At 38.6% G+C, this 21,687-nt stretch overlaps 2 protein-coding genes across 2 annotated transcripts; both read right to left on the bottom strand.

Annotated features, from left to right (window-relative positions):
• Positions 1–3,404: 3,404 nt before the first annotated feature.
• ap1s1 (adaptor related protein complex 1 subunit sigma 1) lies at positions 3,405–14,869 on the bottom strand. The gene is made up of 5 exons (XM_063900481.1): positions 14,552–14,869; positions 11,608–11,786; positions 8,867–8,975; positions 8,599–8,736; positions 3,405–8,084 (listed from the first exon to the last, which is right to left on the bottom strand). Exons 2-5 carry the CDS (start codon positions 11,784–11,786, stop codon positions 8,037–8,039), a joined length of 474 nt encoding a protein of 157 aa, XP_063756551.1. The 5' UTR covers positions 14,552–14,869; the 3' UTR covers positions 3,405–8,036.
• A 1,289-nt stretch (positions 14,870–16,158) lies between these two features.
• On the bottom strand, positions 16,159–21,251 carry serpine1 (serpin peptidase inhibitor, clade E (nexin, plasminogen activator inhibitor type 1), member 1). Its single transcript, XM_063900931.1, has 9 exons — positions 21,107–21,251; positions 19,154–19,392; positions 18,660–18,884; positions 18,383–18,577; positions 17,887–18,085; positions 17,622–17,722; positions 17,422–17,508; positions 16,802–16,885; positions 16,159–16,694 (listed from the first exon to the last, which is right to left on the bottom strand). The coding sequence occupies exons 2-9, from the start codon at positions 19,389–19,391 to the stop codon at positions 16,657–16,659; spliced, it is 1,167 nt and encodes a 388-aa protein (XP_063757001.1). The 5' UTR covers position 19,392; positions 21,107–21,251; the 3' UTR covers positions 16,159–16,656.
• Between the last annotated feature and the right edge of the window lie 436 nt (positions 21,252–21,687).

Here is a 21,687-nt window from a genome sequence, read left to right as displayed (position 1 = left end):
CCCCCCCCCCCCCCCCCAACCTCCCCTCCTCTCCCCCTCCCCTTTCTGATCGAACCAATTAGCTGCAGTGCTCGCGCTGCTGAATGAACAGAAGCTGCTCAATGAATCCGCAATTTACCAGCCTTTCTGAGGACACAGCATGTGGAGTTGTTTTTTTCAACAATAAGCAAAGATAAAGAACATTTAATACACTACAATATCATACACACATATTACCTGTCAACCAGGAAGTGATGGCAGCTGAGGATGGTCCCAAGCCCCATGTCTTTTGTATGTACACATTATTTATGAATGTACTGCAGTTAGAGCGTTCTGTAAACAAGTGATCTGAGATTATTGGAGTTCAGATACCATGTCTCCCCAACATTGTATTGCTGAACGGTGATGCCTCTCTCAATAAGTTAAAGCATCAGAAATGGTGCTTTTGGCTGGTTTAACCGCAGCCAAATTAATTCTCATAACACGATGGAAACCCCCACATGCTATATTTATCGAACAATAGATATCTTCCCTCCTTGACCTACTGATCTCAGAGCTGTCATTCACTTCTGTTAACAATGCTAAAGGATCAACACTAGAGGCTATTAAAATAACTGCTGATCTGATGATACCATGATCATACATGTAAAATATGATTGTAAATATGAACACCTTTTTGGGGAATTTTTGGCTTAGGTAGTTAACCTTTGACACAGCTCATCATTTTCTCCTTCCTCTGTCTCTATTCCCATGGCATAGTTTTTCGGCCTTGGGGTTGCTGTAATCTCCCTTAAGGAAGGGCAGTTTGGGTGCTTTGTTGTTGAAAGTTTCTGACCCAGTACAAGCTGACATCAGATAGTTTATTGTTCAGGGATGTCTAGAAGCCCTTCTTATCTGGAACGTAGGTTCCCTGGCATATATTATTTTCTATGGACAACAGCTCTAGTTAGATTCAGGCTCCATATTTGTCTGGTCTCTCTGATGAGGAATGTTGATCATACACTCTGAACTGGTTCAAACATCGGACTGTAGAACAGTTCTTCAGTATTTGTCGGGCAACCGCTGTGGCTGCACCAAATGTCTTGTCAGTTCTCCGGCCGTTAGCTTCATAATAAACCTTCAGTGTTTGCCATCAAAGTTCCCGCTCTCCCGTGTCTCTCTGAATTTCGTCTCCATCGCTCCAGAAGTTTCCATCACAAACTTAATATGTTGGAAGAGGATTACGAGAGGACTCAATGTCAACTTGGTTTAAAAAGATGACATTTTCTGTTGAACGTATAGATTATGAATAGTTATGCTCAAATGTGTGTAACAGAAGAACCCATTTTTGTAAAATCCTTTTCTTTTTTTTCAGTTTTTGTATTATCGTTTGCATAATATGTATCTGTATACTTGTGTCGCTCTGTAAGGTCGACCAGAAAACAATAACAAGTTCAGCAAAGATGGGTAACATATTCGTTATAAATTACCAACAAATAATGCATTGTCTTACATGTGGCTGATTCTGATTTCACCCATTACACTGACACGCGGCATAGAGATGGCGCACCTGTGTTAAACATGGCTTATGGAAGGACATTATATAACAATGCACAGTGCACTGAAACACTATATTCCCTGTGACCGACTACTATAAATATGAGTGGCATTAATTGATCTTAAGTTATATGAAAGTAAATCAAAAATGGAGTTTCCTTCTCGACACTTAAGCCATCATCAACTAGAAGAGTTTAGACAAAACTAATATAAATATTTTCATGTAACTTGACCTCTTCATTTTATAGGAGGATCATATGATAGGATGGACACCTTTACTTGACATGTAGGCCCACCTGGTGGTGAAATTGTTTTGCTAACACAAACAGATATATACCTGTTCCTATTTTGTTTTTTACATATCCATTTTATCTATCATTTTCACTCACCCTTTAATCATCATTTCAATATGTCTCCATTGTTTTACTCTTCTTGCTTCCATTTTGACTCCGGTATAAACAAACACCCATAAAAGCAGCAACAATGAAAGATATAATAGGCATGTGCTGGTATAATTCCATAACATCATATGGTTAACATTAGCAAAGCAGCTGCAGCACTCCCTGCTGGCCAGCACTCTGAATCAGGGTCCAATGCAATGAGTCACCTCACGGGGCAGGAGCTACACTGCTGCATGTTGGCGTTAGTGTTGGTGTGTACCCACTCATCACACACAGCCTCAGTGACAGGGAACAAAGAAGATGATACACTTTGTATTTAAGGAGGGAGTGGAGAGAGCAGAGGTGGAAATCAAGAGTATGATGTTTGCTACATACCCAGAAAGTAAATGCAAAGTTTTACTGTAACTCTGCTACATTTATTAGACAGCAGGAATGCGAGGTTACAAACAGTCGTGGAAAGTATTCACAACTTTACACAAAACTTGATTATAATAAGTACGTTTTGAAGGATATTACAGAAGGGCTTATTCATATTTCTCTCATAAACTTATTCATTTAACATTTTATTCCTGAAACAATAGATTTTTAAACAGCTGTTGACAGTAATAATCATTTCAGTAGGAGTAATAAATGGAGACTTCCATCTGTATAAACCTTAAATGATCAAATATAAAGTAAAAAATGAGTCCTGTGTTCAGGTTTCTGTTGTGGAAATATATGAAAACCGCCACATGCTGTATTTATTCATCGAGACCTCATTTACAGGATTAGGCAATTCAACATTTCAAACAAAACATCTTGTTAGACTGGGACAGTTTCATTGTGTTCATTTATTTATTTGTATCCTATTTACCTGGGTTGTCTCCCTGTAAACACACATAAGTATTATTATGCTCCTGTGATAAAGTAGGCTATCAAAGTTAATGCTATTAGATTATCACAACTGTGAACATTTAGTTTAAATGTTTTTAAACATACATTTGCGATGGTTTGAACTGTGACTAGGTATCGTACTTCCTAAGATATCTAAGCTGTAAAAGAAAAACAGAATTTGTGTAAAAACTACAGTTAGAGTGAGAGAGTATGACAATCACAATGAACATCACTCATGCTTTGTTGACACATCCATTCACCTGAACGTCCTCCTTAAAAAGGTTTGTAGCCACGTCCTCCTCCTCTACCTGACAGACACGAGTCATATTACACACACCTATTCATTTTAGTAACACAGGTTATTGTACACATCTTAAATAAATACATGATCATTTTATTTTTCCTGGGAATTAGTGTAAAAATGGCAACCCTAATGAGGGGATCTGTACATTGAAGTTAAATGTCTGTTCGTTTCTAAAACACATATTGTGAATTATTTAGAAAGATCTGGAGTTTCTGAACATCTTAAATATCCTGCGCTTGCGCTTCCAAACTCTGTCCTATACTGCTAATTTTACAGACACCCGAGCATTGGTACAAAACACCGGGACAACATTTGCTTAAGCTTAAAATTGTTTATTTGTTTATAAAATTACATTCACACACTGAGTCCCTTAAGCCTTTGCCTGCATTACAGATTGGTGAGTTTCTGCTGACAGCTCTTTAAACCACACACTGTCTCCTCTCCCCCTCCAAGGAACCAGAAACTTTAACAGAGAGATTTCAAATCAAAACCTTAATTGTCTTTCACATTAATGAACAAGAAAATCACCAAATCGATTTTAGTCATTGCATATGATAAAGACAAAGTTCCAACTGGGTAACGAAGTAGAATATCACACAATGGAGATGGTAAACATTATTGAGACACACTTTTGAAAAATTGGAGGGAAAGAACCAGGCTAACAAAGCACTGCCACTTCATGCCACAAGTAGCCACGTTTGGAGATGAGGAGGTACGTTTGAACATTACTTGTGTACAGAGTGCTTCACCATTACCAGCTGTTATTGCATCATGACTAAGAAGACACTGAAGAGAAACTAGAGGCAGGCAGTGTGATGCAGCCATGACAGCAGCCGCAGTGTGGACATTCAGTAGAGCTAGCAACCGGCTGTAAGACGTAGTCGGACAACAAATAGTGCTAATGCTAAAAACTTTAGGGCCATAATTCAATTCTTATACTTAAAAGACATCACAAGGCAAGAGTTAAAAGGTGGCATATTATGAGAAATGATGGTGAGGAAACAAGGGATTTAACTTTTCTCCTAAGCCAATCAGAGCTGACTTTCAGGAAGGGGTCTTAAAGAGACAGGCGCTGAGACAGAGCGTTTTAAGACAGATGGTGAATACAAGTACATTCAGACAAAGAGTATGAGAAAAATAACGTTTCTGTTTCACATTAAAGCATGTAAACATGTTCTTATAGAGACCCAAATACATAATAACCATGTAAAAGTATTATTATATGTCCCCTTTAAAATAAGTCCGTTATTCTGCTACCATGCTGTACATTTGCAACAACCTCTGTCCTGCAGATGTCTCAGTATGTTACACCTCTTCTCCATGTGCCCTTTTGATGCATTAGTTCCACTACATGCCAACAGAAAACAATCAGATCACACAGTGAGCCCTTACTCTTAAAAACACACTAACATTCAGAGTTCAGCAGAGGAAAACAGAGGATTAGTCCTTGCTGTGTACAGACAACAGTGCTGCAGTCTGACCTCCACCCTTTCTTAGTTTAAAGGAGGTATACACATCATGTGAGGACATCATTCTCCTTAAAGAACAATGCGTTGCAGTCCAATATTTACTTCTTCTTTCTGTACAAATAAACAGATCATCAGGTTGAATGAGTTCACAAAAGAGCACTAAACTAAGAAAACAAATTCTCCTATTAGAGGTCCAGAACTCCTGAGAGGACGTTATATAAATGAATCCCTGTATAATGAAAACATGCATATATTTTGAGGCAATACAAGAGTATTCCCCTCTGTAGGATTACATAGGACTGAAAAATGTAACAAAACGTTAGCAAGCGGCAACCACTGAAATCAGGATTTAATATTGTGATACAGCTTATAAATTATTTTCCAAAAATATCTAATGATTCATCACACGTTTCTAAAAGGTAGCCTATCATCCGGCTCTATTTTATAGGAATTTTTTTTTTCTGAAAGCACAGATACTTTACATCGTACAGTATAAATAATGACGTCAAACAGGTCTATTGAAAGAGAAATCCTACTGCATGGTCACTAAGTAAAGACTTATTTCAGATACACTCATTTAAAAAAAGCTAAAGTTTGAGTCAAAATGGAAAGCTATCAATCACTCGTGAATCAACTCTGATCGTGGTATGGATTAAACATGTCAGGCATCACACCAGCACACTCACTAAAAATGAGTGGTGTAACAGTTCACACATACACTGCTTCTGTGTTATTTGGGGGAGTAGAGCTCTGATTGCATTGACCAAAACACACCTTTTCAGACTGGCTTTTAATGTGTGATTGATGCTGTGCCATTGTGATAAATGTGCTCTTATTTTTTGATTTTAATTTGACTTTTTATCTTGTGTTTTCACCCGTCTTTAAGCACCTGATCAAGCGCTTAATACACACAATGTATTATTATTGCATGTTTCAGATCAAGCATCATAATATTGTGTCTTGCATATTCAAATCGCCGGCAACAGATTATTTTCTCTACTAACTCGTATGGATTTTATATCCTTAATTAAAAAGTGAATCTTTAATTGACATTCTTTCATCTCAGATAAATTGGGTATATTAGTAATAGTCTAGGATTAGAGCTTACATTATTTGGATCAAGTTTTCATGTCAGCATAAACTTAATACATTTTTGCATTTGTGCAATGACACTAAATCATTTGTCTGCAATGGAGCCAATCTTTACTCTGTAAGTCATGTCAAGGTAAGATGAAATTGTAAAAATAAACATCTTTCCTCTTTAACAGTTAATTAATCAACATGTTTTATTTTAAACTGGGGATCGAAAAGGGCCCTGACCTAAATCCTGAGGTATACGGTGAACTGTGACACCACTAAGTCAAGAATTCAAAACAGGTTTCAGGCACTCTATTGTTTAAGAAATACCCTTTGCTTAAATTAAATGAGAAGTTACAGAAAGAGCATTTATTAGATCCAGCTCTTTTTCTCTTTCTGACTTCTACGAGTCTAGCAGCGGTTACTCATCTTAAAAAGCCTCAAACTGATCACATCAGTAACAACAACACATTCAAAGCGATAAAACATTGTAACAGCATGAACTTACTGATATACTGCTCTAAAATGTGATTTATTCCAATGCCTTGGGACCAGCATTTAGTACCAGCAGAACAATGATTCTAATTCAATGCTGAGCTTCTCCTCTTCATCTCAGTGGGATGTGATTCTCCACTGCACTTTGTTAAATTGCATAAGACAGACTTGACATTTCCATCTCGTCTGGTGCCTCAGTCCACTCACAGTACATACTGTATGCATGGCTGATAAACAACTTATTTCAGGCTGTGATGAAAATCTCAAATGTCTTTGGTTCATTATTAACCACCCACAATGCAGTTTGTCACCCCGGGCCTGTTGTGTTGGGTAAGATGATTGGAATGAATTCTAAACGCTGCAAACCTGCCTTCATGAAACATTTCTACTGGAACATTTTTAAGAGTAGTTGAAATAACTGTGATATTTACAGAGCGGAGACAGAAAACATTTCTGTTTTCTTACCAACTCTGCCATCTGCAGTCCTCTTGGCTATGATGACGTGGCTTGTGGGAATGATGGACTCTGTGACCCTTTACACAAACCTGAACTACACACAGCCTGAAAGAGAAGAACTGTTTGAACCATCTTTGCTGTCATGACTGGAGGTGTGAGAATGGCTCTCCTGTGTCCTAAAAATAGATCAGTGGGGGGACAGACATCCTTGTGTGTTATTTCCTTATTATATTTCCATACCAATAGGAAAAATGACAAACAGGATTGTATAAACACAGAATTTTACTTTAAAAAGGTCTGGTGGAATTTCATATTTATTTGATAGTCAAATCTGATGTGCGTACCTAAATCACCAATAAATATATCTTACTAACAAGTCATTTGTGAGCATCTAGAGATATATATTACTCCCTTTGCACCATAGAGCTGCATTGTTGTATCCAAACTATTAAAAACAGAAGTGGGGTCATTTTGAATGAACACTAGAGCTGAGAATGAGGATGAATCCGCTGCTGAAAATAGTCCCCAATGAAGGCACCATTTCCTCCTGATAAATATTATGTAAGTTACTGAGAGAGGACATACTTTTCGTTATATATACTGTTTATGAAAATGGGTATATAAAGAGTTTGGGATATTTTACTGTACTGTAAAATATGTTTCTTTTCACGTGGCTGCATTAAATAAATTAAGTAAATCTCCTGTTTGAGTGGCAGCTAAAAACTGCAGTAGCCATCATTTTTATAATTTATGAAACTATATATCTGTAAGCTTTCTTAAAATTGAATGTCTTTAGTAGGGTTTTAAGTCGAGTGTCCCAGACAGCATCTATAAATCAGAAAGTATTGTGAGATGGAGTAACACATTTTTTTTGTTTTGTCTTTTCATGAATAGTTGAAAATACAAATATATAAAAACACCATCAGACTTATCACTGAAGTGACGCTCACTTATTGTGTTTTGGCCAATCCCGGCCTGTACCACATTCAGTACCTGACTGTTTACTTATGTTTCCTTCGAGCTGCCTCGCTGTGATTCAACGTCAGGATTGATTGCAGATTCTTATTTCAACTCTGATAAACTAAACTGGACTCAATCTCAGCCCTTTAAAATCTGAACATACACAACCCCCTCCACAAGTTTAAATCCCATGTCCTCAACCGCACGCTCAGACACACACACGCTCAGACACACACACGCTCAGACACAGACAGACACACACACACACACACACACACACACACACAGAGCTGAAAGGCCTGTCAGCGCAACGATCTTCCGTTCCTAACCGAGTCTCTTCCCCAGTCAAACACTGCACGTCGGCCCCCAGAACCAGAGAACCAAACACCATCAGTCCAAGCCTGTTCCATCCAAGATTGTGCACCCCCCCACCTCTCATTCAGCCCTCAGCCTTTGTATCTGCAGTCTTTCACAACTCAGTGTGTCCTACGCCAAGCCCATCTCCTCCAACACACTCCTGGGCGACTCGTCCTCCTGTGGAGGGAAAGGGAGGACTCAGTAACACTTCAACAACTATTTTAAAATAAACAAATATGCATATTCACTTTTCAAGCAGCTGCCAGTTCTGAGACTTGGGTCACAGCAACAACTTTTTTAAAATTGTTTTATTTTTTATAAATCACATGACTTTTCAGCAACCCTGAATCACTCAGAAACATGACACAGAATCGAGTTAAATGCTAGCTATTGACTACCTATGGCAGGGGATTAACCCTTGGTCGTGTCTTTAACTGAAAACAGCCGTACAATGAAAGCATAACGTCTGATCGGATTCATGATCTTGTTTATATTTGTTCTCCTAAATATTATAAATATTGACCCTTTTGCTGTCAGGGCTTCCTCCAGCATAATATTGTGGACGCCTAGCCTGGAATAAAGACAGCTATGGCTAACAGCAGAAGAATTTCAATGAGATGCTCCAGGTAAAAAACAGAACTGAAACACCAACCCTCCATGGTGGAGGAGGTGACGGTGGATTGTGAATTACCTCCTGCAGCAGGTCTGCTTGTTCGATAGCTTTGAGGACGCTCTTCTTAGAGGTATCCTGGATCTCTCCTCCCATCAGGAACTCATCTAGAATGAAGTATGCCTTCTCAAAGTTAAAGATGATGTCCAGCTCACATACCTGCACAAACAAACAACGGCCATCAATGCTATGTAGGAAATACACATTTACATTGTTTTAGGAGGTACACTTTCTGTGACCATAGCACTGTGGAATCAGCTTCAGACAGAGCCAACAGAATGTGACTTACGCTGCCAAAGTATTTATCCAGAAGCTCTACGAAGCGGTGGATGACTTCCAGTGTGATCAGCTCATTGTCCTGCTCTTCAATTGCACAACAGAAATACAGGCTAGCGTACCTGCATGAACAGACACAAATGCATAGAAACAGTCAGGCAGCAAGCGTCAGGAAAAAAAAAGCTAGTTGCAAATATTTTGACTGATTCCAATTGCGATATGATTCCCAATATTAGAGGGATTGATACATGAATAAATCTATCATTTGTGGGATATCTCTGCAGCACTTCATTCAAAATGGTATTTTAACACATATTTCAATTAATTGTGCAGACCTTATGGAAATCATGTGAAATCCTCCCGAAGTCACACATCTACGGTCGTTAAATCCTGTGCCTGGTGTGCTCTCACACAACAAACAAACAGCCCCAGCTTGGGAGCGATCAAATGATTATTCATGTGCAGATGCAGTTCTCGACTATAGAACATCTTGACACCCTAAAGGCTTGTTTAATCCAACTGACGGACCTAATGGCATTTCTTTCCCTAAAAAGAAAGAGCTTATTGTCACATTTGAAAAACATGAAACAATGGAATTTCTGGCATTTAGTTTGAAAAAAATTAATTAAAAAAATCGGAATAGTTGGCGATTAATTAAATGTTATTGTTTTAGTGTTTGTTGAAGCTCTATTCAACTCATACCAAATAACTAGGCAAAGGGCCGATCTGATCACACACAAACAAAGCTCAATTTGTAGGGACTTGTCTTGGGAACTGAAAGGTTGACAGTTCATGTCCCGATCGGACCAAAACAAAAATGGTAGGTTGAGATGTGCCAGTTCACCGTTCAACACACAGAGTGTAAAAGTGAATTTCAAAACCGACTAATAAACATTTATCATGATTGATGTTTGTAATTACTACACAGTAAACAGTTGAGGCCAGATTGACATATTTATTCTAAATACCAGGCTTGCAAAGAAAGGGTTAACAGGGGGTTTCTGATACAGCAGAGCTTGTATTGTGAGTGTTCCCTCATTTCAACTCCACTGCAGGAAATCCCTGTGTGCTCCTCTCATCTCCCGCCCACCCGCCCACGCACACACAGGCTTCTTCGTTTGTTAGTCCACCTCTGCATTCTGCTCGCACAGTAATGAGCCCTGACACACACTGATCTCAGTGTGTGTGCGCAGAAAGAGCTGTGAGAGAGGAAAGCTGGGTCTCACCCTTTCCACCCACCTCAAATCTAATGCTGCTCAGCCCACATAGAAACAGAAGAGAACTTTTATTGGTCTGTGGGAGGGGAGCTAAAGTAAAAAGTAGACGCAGTGAAACTTGCTGCTTTCTTTAAGTCACACCAAGACTTTTTACTGAGACAGTGGAATCAAATCATCACTGATTTCCAATTAAAGAAACTAACATTCGCCTGAGGTTAAAATTCAGCTTGTATAACAACAACGTACAATGGGGCTCCTCCAAAGCCAATGGTGCATTCACATGCCCCTGGGACAATGATGAAAATAATGAGCTGCAGCCCAGTAATGAAATGCAAATCAATACACTATCATCACCATACAGTATCATCCTCTCTTCCTGCTGTCACTGGGTGCTTAATTCTATTTTAATGCATGTTCTTGTACAGTACAAATACATGTTCAGTGTTTTATTATCCTTTATTACATGGAACACCGTAATGCAACAATAAACTGAATGCATACTCGTTATTGTGTGTGTGTGTGTGTGTGTGTGTGTGTGTGTGTGTGTGTGTGTGTGTGTGTGTGTGTGTGTGTGTGTGTGTCCTAGCTGATAACAGGCTATCCATTAAAAGAATCTCTGCTCTTTTGGCTGGCTGGTTAAATTACTGATAAATTGTTTATTACCAACTAAATATTTGTTTCTTATCTTTTTAATGAAACTTGTAATCACTTATTATAAATTCTGATATTCTTTATTTTTGGTTCTCTTGCTTATAGGAAATAAAATCATTCGATAATGAATACATATCGTTTGTCCATTTTAATCATTATATGCTAAGCCTAAAGCTGTGAGTCAAAGCTGATAAAGGTTATGTTAAATTAACAATGGTATGCTTTTCCTTCTCACAATTAACATTAATCAAGTTGGCCAAACATTAAAATCAAACTCTTTGGTTTTGTCTTTGGTGGAAGGATTACTCAAGTTCTGTACTTAAGTTGGATTTTTACTTTATGTGAGCATTTTCATTTGATGCTACTCACAGATGCTACTCTGCATCTATTACACTACATTTTAGAAAGCTAATAAAGTTATCACATTTATCTGACAGCTTTAGTTACAGATTATAATACTATCCAATACAAATATAACTAAACTACTATATCAACTTTGGTATACTGTTAAAGGTTAATATTTCCAGCATCAGTTAATAAAGTCATTCAAATTAGCTCCATCTTTACCAGCTGTCATAAACACATGAACGCACCAACAGTTACTGTCCAGTCATTTGGTAAATGCAATTCTTAACTGGGCTATTACGCACAGTAATTCCTTTTACTTTATGTATGTAAAGTATATGTTAATGCCTTTACATATTTACTTTCACTTAGATTTTAAATGCAGGATTACATGTCAAAAATGAATAAAACTAAGTGAATTTTTAGTAAAAGGAGAACCATATAAAATAGAGAAACTCACTAAAGAAATCAATGACATTATTTTTATGGAACACACTTCCAGTTGCTGGGCAGAAACTAGAGAAACGTTTTTGATTTGTACCTTTTATAGACAATCTTGAGGTCCCTCCATTCTAGAAAGCTGCACATTTTTGGTTTGCGGGCGAGCACTATCTGCATGAGCTCCCTGACCATCTTCTTCTTGTCGCGTTCCGCTGTGGCTGTGTACCACTTCTGCAGCCGCAGCTTCCCCTGCCGGCTGAACAGCAGCATGAAACGCATCTACACAAACACAGAGGGAAAACATGAGGAGAAGGAGAAAGGAAGGAACAGAGGCAGGAGAAGCATTCAGTACAGGGGGTTGATATACAGTATGTTCCAGGTCGATGTATCTGCCAATAAATAACATTTCTGACAAATTGAGGAAAAAGCTTCATTTTTTAAATGTTTCATCACACGACAGTGCTAAATGCAGTTAACAAGTCGATTTCACACTCACACATCTGCTGCCAACTTCCTCTTTTTAACACTAACATAGTTATATACTCAGAACAGTTCAAACATGCTTCACACTGACAGCCTTCCAGCAGACAAGAAAAGGCAGTGCAAGACATTTTTTTAAATATGAGTAAAATAAAACTGCACATTTAAACTCTCATGTATAATGATAGCAATTAAACATATCCTAATTAAACAGCTGTTTTGAATCAATTCAAGCAACACTTTTTACTCAGTTTCTCCACCCATTAAAGAAAGTTTTGAGTAAATTATTCAGTGTATTTTAAATGTTCATCATTACATTTGTTTTTAGTGAATGTCACATCTCATAAAACCATTTCACAATCAAAAGAATATCATACCAAACTCATTTTTAAAACAGTTACACAGTTTTTTATAATGTCTTGATAATTGACACTTTTGACAAATGTTCTGCCTGGCCCTTAATTCATCATTTTATAATACTTCCCTTGCTGGGAGTTTAGAGTCTGCAGCTGCACAGGACTAAGTTTAAAGTAGGCGGACATCAAAAACACAAGATAGGCTCACTGTTTTAATGTCAGAGCCCGTGGTTTAGTTTGCGCTCCCATATCAACCCCTCGGCACATTCTTGCAAAGAAGCTCACTCACTTTACAAAACCCGCTCATCACCAAACAACAGACACACACGGCTGGCATAGCAGTATATTTAGCATCTTAAGAGCCAGATATTTCTCTAAGGAGTAAAGGGAGATAAAATTAGAACCAAAGAAAGAAGAGCAAATTCTCGACCTACATTTGGCCAGTTAACAGGCTTGCATTTGGATGATACTGCTGCTCAATGTCTGCTGAATATAAGGCAACATTAAAACGTTATTAACTGGGGATATGGAGATGTTGTGTCAAGACATACTGAGGCAGGGAATCTGGGATTATTACTGCTTCAATAAAACTCCACCGCTTCACCTACTAGTTACCTTTACTTAAAGGTGCCACAGAAAGCATCTATCTGGTATTTTAAATTGTTCTCTGATGTCTACAAAGAAGGTTTATTACTTTGGTTGATCCAAAAAATGTCAAGATGTGGTTTTATAGGCCCATTTAAACCCTATGATTTGGTCCTAGAATGAAACAAGCTGAATTGCCTTATTTGGGGCTCATTTAAATAGTTATGACGAGCTCTGCTCTGATTGGCTGGTTTACAAGGTGAAATCCATGGCTGCCTCAGAGCCCACAGAAGTAAGTGAAGTTCACAAAACTGTGAGAGATGAACCATGGAGGCTAATGGCATCCAACCTGACATGTTTGAGCCTTTATTGGAGGAGGAAACCGATGGATTTAAAGAACAGCCAGTTGGTCGGAGATTGGAGAGCAACGTTATGGAGTGGTACGTGTTAGTGTTTCCAGCAGCTGGTGTATGCAAATGTTGGGGCTGGACTTCCGTGTGTGACGTAACACACAGGGATTGTTGTAATTCACCTGTCTTACCGCTGTGATATGCATATTCATGATTTGCACGTGAAGGAGGAAACAGTGGTGTTTGAGGTTCACGGTATGTCAGTTCAATGTATCGAACTCTCCTTATTCAATCCTGCCAAGGTATATGCAGTTTCCATTCTATGGCACCTTTAAATGCGCCTGTACACCTCTTTCGGGTCTATATGACAAAGAGACAATGTGGGAGGTGTGGTTACTGTTTGTTTAATAGGCGCAGATGTATTGATGTATTATATCTAAATATTGTCTTAAGAGCTACTTCAACATGCGTATGTGTTTAGTGCAAAGGACACTTTAGTGTTTATACTACATAGTGTTTACAGCTTCACGGTTGAACACTCACAATAATGACTGCTTAGTCTGATCCAACAATGTTTGAATATTCTACAATTACGGAACAATCAGACATTTCAAGATTGCTGCTTTCAACAATGCATGATGCAGTACTGGTCTCAAAATGTGTGTTTTTGAACAGCAAGACAACAGAACCCAGCTTAAATGTTGCAACACACTGGTCGTGTCACAGTGTGATATGTCTTTGCTGTAAAGAAAACATGAATAGCTGAGCTAAACGACACACATACAGGTTTACGTCAAACAATAATCATAATATATCTTGTTGTTACCAACATCTGAGTGTATTTGTCAGCAACGGTTTTCATTCAACCAAAGCGTATTAGTGGCCATTTACATACACCAGTTTGGACACATATTTTGGGTAAATATAGTGTACTAATACATTTAACAGTTATTCAATAGTTCATACGACAATTTACTTAACAAATAAATAGCTACAATGTATTGTCATGTACTGTTATATCATTACTGTGTATTTAACTGGTTAGAGACAGACAGCTGTTTGACAGTCATCTAACTGTCACCTCCATGACACCGACTAACACCTGGGCCTAATCTCGTTACCTGCGACTAGGAAACTCGCCAATTATACAGACCAAATCATATTTAATGCGCATTCAACATCACTATATGTCAAAATGTTACAGCTAACATTGCAAGGGCCATGCGCTGAGTAAAGTGCCACAGTATGTTAGAAATACAAGATCATTTCCCACCTTATGCTGATATACGGCCTGTTAGCTCGCAGGCTATGCTGACAGAGCCAGGTGAAGGTAGCGCAGGTGGACACTTCCTGTAATCATACACCTTGCTAGCTTTAGCTTAGCACGTAGCTCCTGCCCCCTTTTAAACGGAAGAGAAGCAGTCACTTACCACTTCTCCTACCTTTTTAAACTACAGTGACGGAACACACGACTACTATTTCTACACTGCCTGGTCCGCGTGAACGTAAACACCGCAGCTAACGTTGACAGTGCATGTCAGTGTGAGATACAGTCCGAGGTAAATTGAGCTGTACCCATTCACCGCTACACTGAACATTTCCGCCTTTACTGAGCATGCGCGGGTAAATGCTTTTTCAGCCCTGAATTTTGCCTCTCAGGTAAAACCCATCTCGTCATTACTCAAAAATATATGCAGTGATGGGATGTAACTAAGTATATTTCCTCTCCAAGTACTGTTTTGAGGTACTTGTACTTTACCGGAATATTTGTATGTGATGAAACTTTATACTTCTATTCCAGTACATTAGAGAAGCCAATGTTGTACTTTTTACTACACTAAATCTGTCTGACAGCTTTAGTTAGTTTACAAATTCAGGTTTTTAAGCTAATACAATATATATATATATATATATATATATATATATATATATAATAAACATTTCATATAAATATAGGTTAATATATCCAGCAGCAGTATATGAAGTAGATAAAAAAATACCTTTGACACATTACTGCATAAATGATCATAATCAAGTCATTTCATGTGTGATTATGAAATGAGCCATTATGCATAATGAGTACATTTACTTTTGGTACTTAGTATATTCGATACTTTTGTACTTTACCTAAGTAAGATTTTCAATGCAAAACTTTTACTTGTAACTTGAGAATCTTTACATTTTAGTATTGCTAATTTTACTTAAATACAAAATCTGAGTCCACTTCTGTAGATATATATATATATATATATATATATATTTAAAATTGTCATATTATTATTTTTATTTCTTATTGTTTTATTTTAAAACTACAAGTTGTGCAAACATGTATAAATTGTAATTATAGCATTACATAATAGCCAATCAGGCCAATGTGTTAATCAAGGATAGATCTACAGTACATATTGATTATTTAAAGGGACATATTCTGCGAATTTAAGGCTTCATACTTGTGTTCGAGGCTTTTAGTAGGACATGTTTACATTCTTTAATGTAAAGAAAAAGAAGATAATATATATAATTCTTAGACTTTTTGTTTGAATATAGCTGCATCTGAATAGCTCCATTTTAGTGCCCGTCTCTGCCCAAGTACAGTAATGTAAGGCCCACCATTGCTAAGATAGTTCTATTATAATGGTCATGCATTTGATACAGGAATGGCATTACCGATTTTTAAACCCACACAAACTGATTAGGTGGTTTTATTTGACAGTTTGTGGGTTGGTATGCTCTCCAGATAAATGTACAAGAGCACTGAAAAAAGTACGTTTTTCATGACCCATTTAAAATATGGGAGTCATGACTTCTGGCTGTTCAAACACTAGAGGTCAGTGTTTACCTTCCACAGATGCTATCACTAGAGTAATCACAGACTGCATATTTGTAAAAACATAGTATTTTAATAAATATAAATACAGCACAATACAAATGTAACTTGGCAACAACAATGAAATAACAAAAATAGATATTAGAAATAACATTGTAAAAATAGATTGAACATACATCTTGTTTTAGTACTTTTGCAGTGCATTGGTGCCTGTTGTGTCAGACAACAGTAAAATACTGAATTAGTTACGTTCCTTCATACTTATTTCTCTTGGGTAAACATTAAGAGAAATAAATAACAACACATATAAACTCCCGGTCAATAATGTTTCCAATATCTGTCGTACTAAATGTGTGTATCCTTTTGCCCCAGTCTTCTTTTATTAAGTACCTTATGAATAAAGGTGTCAGTGAATAAGTCTTTTGAGTCGTAATAAGTCATATAAACTGTGTAAAGTAGGTGTGGTGTGTGTATGGTCATCATGTGGAGTGTGAGCAGCAGTAGTCAGACGCAATGGAACGAAGGCGGGTCTTCAGAGTGGGCTCATGTTGTTAAGGCTGGTTGAACTGGCCCATGAACAGAACAGCACCTGAACACAGGATGTCCAACATTAGACACACAACCCCACACGCTACAGCCCAGATAAATACTTCTAAAATTGGATTTCAAAATAAAACGTAAAAAAAAGAGTCTTACCTGTTTGTTTGTGCTGGATGAGGAAGAGGAAGGGTCTGTCCAGAGTGATCTCCTCCACTGCCATACGGGAAAACATCACAGCAGCTAAAGGAGGGGAGAAACGAAAACCAGGTCAGAATCTGGACGTTTTTGCCCAGAGCCCTAAATACTCCAGGATAAAATGTTGTCTTTTGTCTATTATGTCATTGATTAAAACACACAATGTTTTTTAAAATGCTGTCTGACACAGGGCCCTTAATAAGACAGGGGCATAAATACGATTATTATCACTGCCGTATGATGATGTCATGTTTGGTTGTATATTCTTAAGTCAATTTTAAATTTTCAGCTTTGTAAGCCAATACAAAAATGCTTTCTCTCCTTAAGTATCGATACAAGCTAACCAAACCGTGACATAGCACATGACTCAGTGCTAGCATGTCACTAATGTGATGTTGTTGTGTGTATTCTTCTGTATATTATATTGTGGTTAAAAAAATCCAAAAATACTTTATCAGGATATGCTGGCTTTGACTACAGCTTTGTTTTTATGTAGTTGCATCCTTCATTTAGCATTTGACTCAGCAATTCCCTTGTTAGAAACTGTTGTGTGTTGGTGTGTGTTTCAGTATTGGACCTACCTGTTGCTGCTGCTCCCTTGGTTCCGTGCTCATTCACTTCAATCTTCACTCTCTGCAGAACCTTCGACACACACAGCCTCTCATCAGCTGGAGGGCAGAAACACACACAGATTAGATACCTTGTTCATCAGAAGGCTTTCCACTCATTCTGGCAATTCAAATGATCAATGCTTGCATGATAACGTAGGAGGTTAACTTACTGGTGATGCGTGAGAAGTCAGCAGTAGCCAGGTTGAACATGTCTCCCAGACCCATGTTGATCAGACAAGACTTCAAATCCACCTCAGAGTTCAGAGTAAACCTGCGAAAACACACACAGGTATAACCATTTAACTCTAGTTTATTAAGGCTGGTATCCGCAAAACAATTCATATGACAAAAACAACCAAGAAAACTACACTAAGAAAGTATATTTTCAATGATTTCCTCTTAACTACACATACTCTCATAGCCGTTCTCCCTTACCTGGGCATGGCGAGCTGTCTCTTGACATTCCTCAACTCTGTTCTCCACTGCTTCATCCTCTGGCTGCTCAGATCTGCACTGAGCGCGCTCAGAGGAACTTCAGGCTCAAAGGGCGAGACCAGGAGCATGCTCATTGAGTCACCATCATATGGGACCTCAATGACATCATAGTCAACGCCATCAGCTGTCACAAACTCGCCTGTTGATTCAGAAGAGAGGGGTTTTTTGTAAAATGTTTTGCTACTTTGTACTTCTACTCTACTACAATTCAGAAGTAAATCATATACTTTTACTCCACTACATTTAATTAATACCTTTAGTTTCTTTACAGATCTGGATTAATGATGTGAAATATAATCAATACTTAAATCAGACTTTAGTTCACCTGGAGTAAATCCACAAGCTACCCTGCAAGGCCCTGGCTACTTTTACTTTTGGTACTTCAAGTAGATTTTGCTAATACTTTTCTAGGACTGGAACAGGCTGTTGAACATACCATAGTTCAAGCGGTTGGTGAGTTTCATCATGTGGACGGGCACGCTGCTGCCGTTGGCACAGTGGAACATCCTCTCCTGGGTCAGTTTGGGGTCAAAGGGGACTTTCCACAGACCCTGGAAGTGGAGGGCATTCAGGAGGACCAGACGGGTCGCATCACTCAGAGAGCCAGGCGCCAGGAAATTGGGGATCTCACCTGCAGAAGAAAGGTCAACAAATGAGTCACGAAGGATTCAGAAGATGTAAGCACTTGAAATAAAAGTCTCTGCGGCAGGTACCTGCTGTGTGGTCTGAGACCCATGCGTTGATAACGTTGACAGCCTGCTCTGGCTTGGTGAAGTCCACCTGGTTAGGTTGGGTCTGGAAAGCCTTGGTGAGGGCGTGGCGGTATCTCTTCTCCAGACTCATCTTCCTCTCCACCATGACCCCGCTGACTGTGTCCACACCCTCCTCACTGGACAGGTCCCGCTGCAGGAGGCGCTGCTGGCGGGGCATGCCTCGCTCTGCAGGACAGAAGAGATCAGGGTTGGTTTGACACCAAGAAAAAACAACAATAATACACCACAATATTTCCCTCCTCCCAAGCTAGAGTTTACAGCAGAAACAGATCTATTAACTCCATCACACTTCTATCCGATGACCCCTTATTCAAGGGAAGCCAGTGCATGTATATGTTATTTTTATTTTTTCTGCACACTGTTGTTGTTTGTTTTTGCACCATTTCCTAACAAAATTCTCAACTCCTCTCTCCTTTATTGTATGTGTCCCCCACCTTGCAGAGAAAAGCCCATCGCAGCAGTCAGGGCCTTCCGGGTGGTTCCAGCGGCACCGAGCTGAGCCATGGCGAGGACTGAGGCCACGCCGTACGGAGAGAGGGCCACGTTCTGGTCTACAGAGTCCCGGGCCAGCTGGGAGAAAATCTTCAGGCCGAAGTCCGTCTGTCTTTCCGGGAGAGAGCCCAGTCCCACTCTGCTCAGAGCCAGCAACAGGGTAATGTACACGCAAAGCATCCTGGGAAGGAAAGAAAGAGGAGAGTAGGTGTAAGTTTGATTGAGGTTGGTTTCAGTTCAGACTCAGGCACAATTATGGCATCTAGTACACACTGTGACTGACATCCATAGCACTTAATCCCAAAGGAGTAGAAATATGTTAAATGTTCTTCAGGGATAAAGAGACTTGTGAAACAATGCTCCCCACATGTGTTTTATAATTGCATTATTTCTGTTTCCTATTAAGAAGAAACACTAAGTACTTTGAATTGCTCAACACTAATACACTTTAAACTGCTTGCAAATGTTTTGAATCAAATTTTGTGACCAAGGCAAGATTCCAAAGAAATTCTTTAGCTTCCAGGAAACTGGTCAAATAAAATGATCCAAATGTCAGACTCCCATGATATTATGTGTGTTTTTGCAATACAAAACAAGATAAATATGTGATCACATCCAGCCTACAATAAATCCTCCTGTGCTTTATACCAATGGAGCTCACATTCAAACTCCATCTTCCCAGATATTCAGACGAGTATGACTCATGCTGAATGTGTACACATTCACGTCTGTGTTTCAGCTGGAAAATCTGCCTGTGTGTGTGTGTGTGTGTGTGTGTGTGTGTGTGTGTGTGTGTGTGTGTGTGTGTGTGTGTGTGTGTGTGTGTGTGTGTGTGTGTGTGTGTGTGTGTGTGTGTGTGTGTGTGTGTGTGTGTGTGTGTGTGTGTGTGTGTTTGTTCCGGTAACTATGGTTTTCCACTGCAGACATCAATAGAGTGCACTGTGTTTGAAGAGGAGCTTGACTTCATGTAGCAGCAGCATCACAGAACGCTGCAGGCTCACAGGTCGGTGCTGACCTCGGCCTCTGTTTGCATAAGCCTTCACATGCAGCTCAGAGAACGGCACAACACTTGATTTACTACTTCCTGCCTTGATTAGAGTTACTGTAGTGAGTCAGAATTAGTTACTTTCCACAACAAGTATTTCATGTGGTGTAAAACTAATTGAAAAACTGTTTTAAGGGGGTAAAAAATGACAATAACTCAACCACATTAGTAGAAATAAGAGTTTTCAAAAACATTTTCTGCACTAATAAAAAATTAAACATTGACTTTAAAGATCTGAATCGACAGATATTATAACATAACTGTATTGGGTTTGTTGAAAGTAATAATATTAAGTTGAGCCTAATATTTTCTTTATTTCAACTTAATATTATTGCTTTCGACTAAGCTAATACAGTTATGTGAAATCAGTGGACATAACACATTTAACTGAAGTTAACGTTTCAGTGTATGATGCCTTTAAGGATGCTACCTCTTTTCTTATTGGTACATTCTTTTAATGCTGTACACTGAAAAACTAAAAGAAATTGCTTGCAAATGTTACATAACTGTATTAAGTTGGTTGAAAGTAATACTATTAAGTTGACCCAAAAGTGTGTGTTTTAAACTAGCTTTAAACTAACCTGATAGAGTTATATGTAATCTGTTGACACATACATTTAATTAAAGTCAACGTTTCAGTTTTTTCAGTCTTATATTAAAAATAAATAATCTCTCATCTGCAGCTCAGACCACCATGTTATCCCTTGAAAGTCACATCAAATTAAACATTTTAATTGATTCTATTCCCAAAATTCCCCTTATTGCACCCTAAAATAAAAACTATATTTGCCAGTGCTTTTATATTAGATTTCCCAAAAGTTCTGAAAATTGGTTAAGTTATAATTCTTACCTTATGGTTGAGATGTTTCAGATTTAGTTCAGCAAGTTTATAGTTGTTTCAGCTTCAGTCTGCTGCTGCTGCTTGAGTGTGACTGTCTGAATGAGTTTCTGAGTTTTTATAGTGTGGAGCTGCATGGCCCGAAGCCTCGCCCCCCACCTACGCACAAACACACACACAGAAGTTATTAGAGAGGATGATGTCATCTGACACTGTCTGGACGGGCTTCCTTTTCACGTCCTCTCTCCCCTCTTACTCCCTTTCTCTGTCTGTGTGTCTGTTTTCGACCAAACCATGACAGAGCACAAGGAAATTCACTTAGCTGTTTTCCCTGTATCATTCACACACACACACACACACACACACACACACACACACACACACAACCTTATCTTGAAACAACCCAAGCTCTTGGGATGACTACTTCAAAACCTGTGAGATTCTAGTGTTTGTTCATTATACACATAGGAGAGAAAAATGTGTTTTAATTACTGGCAAATGACAACACACCAAAAAAACGATAAATCTAATGATAACGCTGAAAATGAACCTTGTTTCCCTGCAGTGTTCATTATTATTAACAAAGGAAAGCA

The sequence above is a fragment of the Eleginops maclovinus genome, chromosome 14 (genome assembly GCF_036324505.1).
Source record: "Eleginops maclovinus isolate JMC-PN-2008 ecotype Puerto Natales chromosome 14, JC_Emac_rtc_rv5, whole genome shotgun sequence".
Lineage (NCBI taxonomy): Eukaryota > Metazoa > Chordata > Actinopteri > Perciformes > Eleginopidae > Eleginops > Eleginops maclovinus.
This window is presented reverse-complemented; position numbering and strand designations above follow the sequence as displayed.

Excerpts from the sequence above, each read along its gene's own strand:
- serpine1 (XM_063900931.1), bottom strand. The coding sequence starts at position 19,391 with ATGCTTTGCGTGTACATTACCCTGTTGCTGGCTCTGAGCAGAGTGGGA. Across the intron at positions 18,885-19,153 it reads GATGGGCTTTTCTCTGCAAG|AGCGAGGCATGCCCCGCCAG; the intron begins GTGGGGGACACA and ends TCTGTCCTGCAG. Across the intron at positions 17,509-17,621 it reads TGACTTCTCACGCATCACCA|CTGATGAGAGGCTGTGTGTG; the intron begins GTAAGTTAACCT and ends TCTGCCCTCCAG.
- ap1s1 (XM_063900481.1), bottom strand. The coding sequence starts at position 11,786 with ATGCGTTTCATGCTGCTGTTCAGCCGGCAGGGGAAGCTGCGGCTGCAG. Across the intron at positions 8,737-8,866 it reads TGGATAAATACTTTGGCAGC|GTATGTGAGCTGGACATCAT; the intron begins GTAAGTCACATT and ends TTGTTTGTGCAG. Across the intron at positions 8,085-8,598 it reads AAGCAGACCTGCTGCAGGAG|GAGGACGAGTCGCCCAGGAG; the intron begins GTAATTCACAAT and ends TTCCCTCCACAG.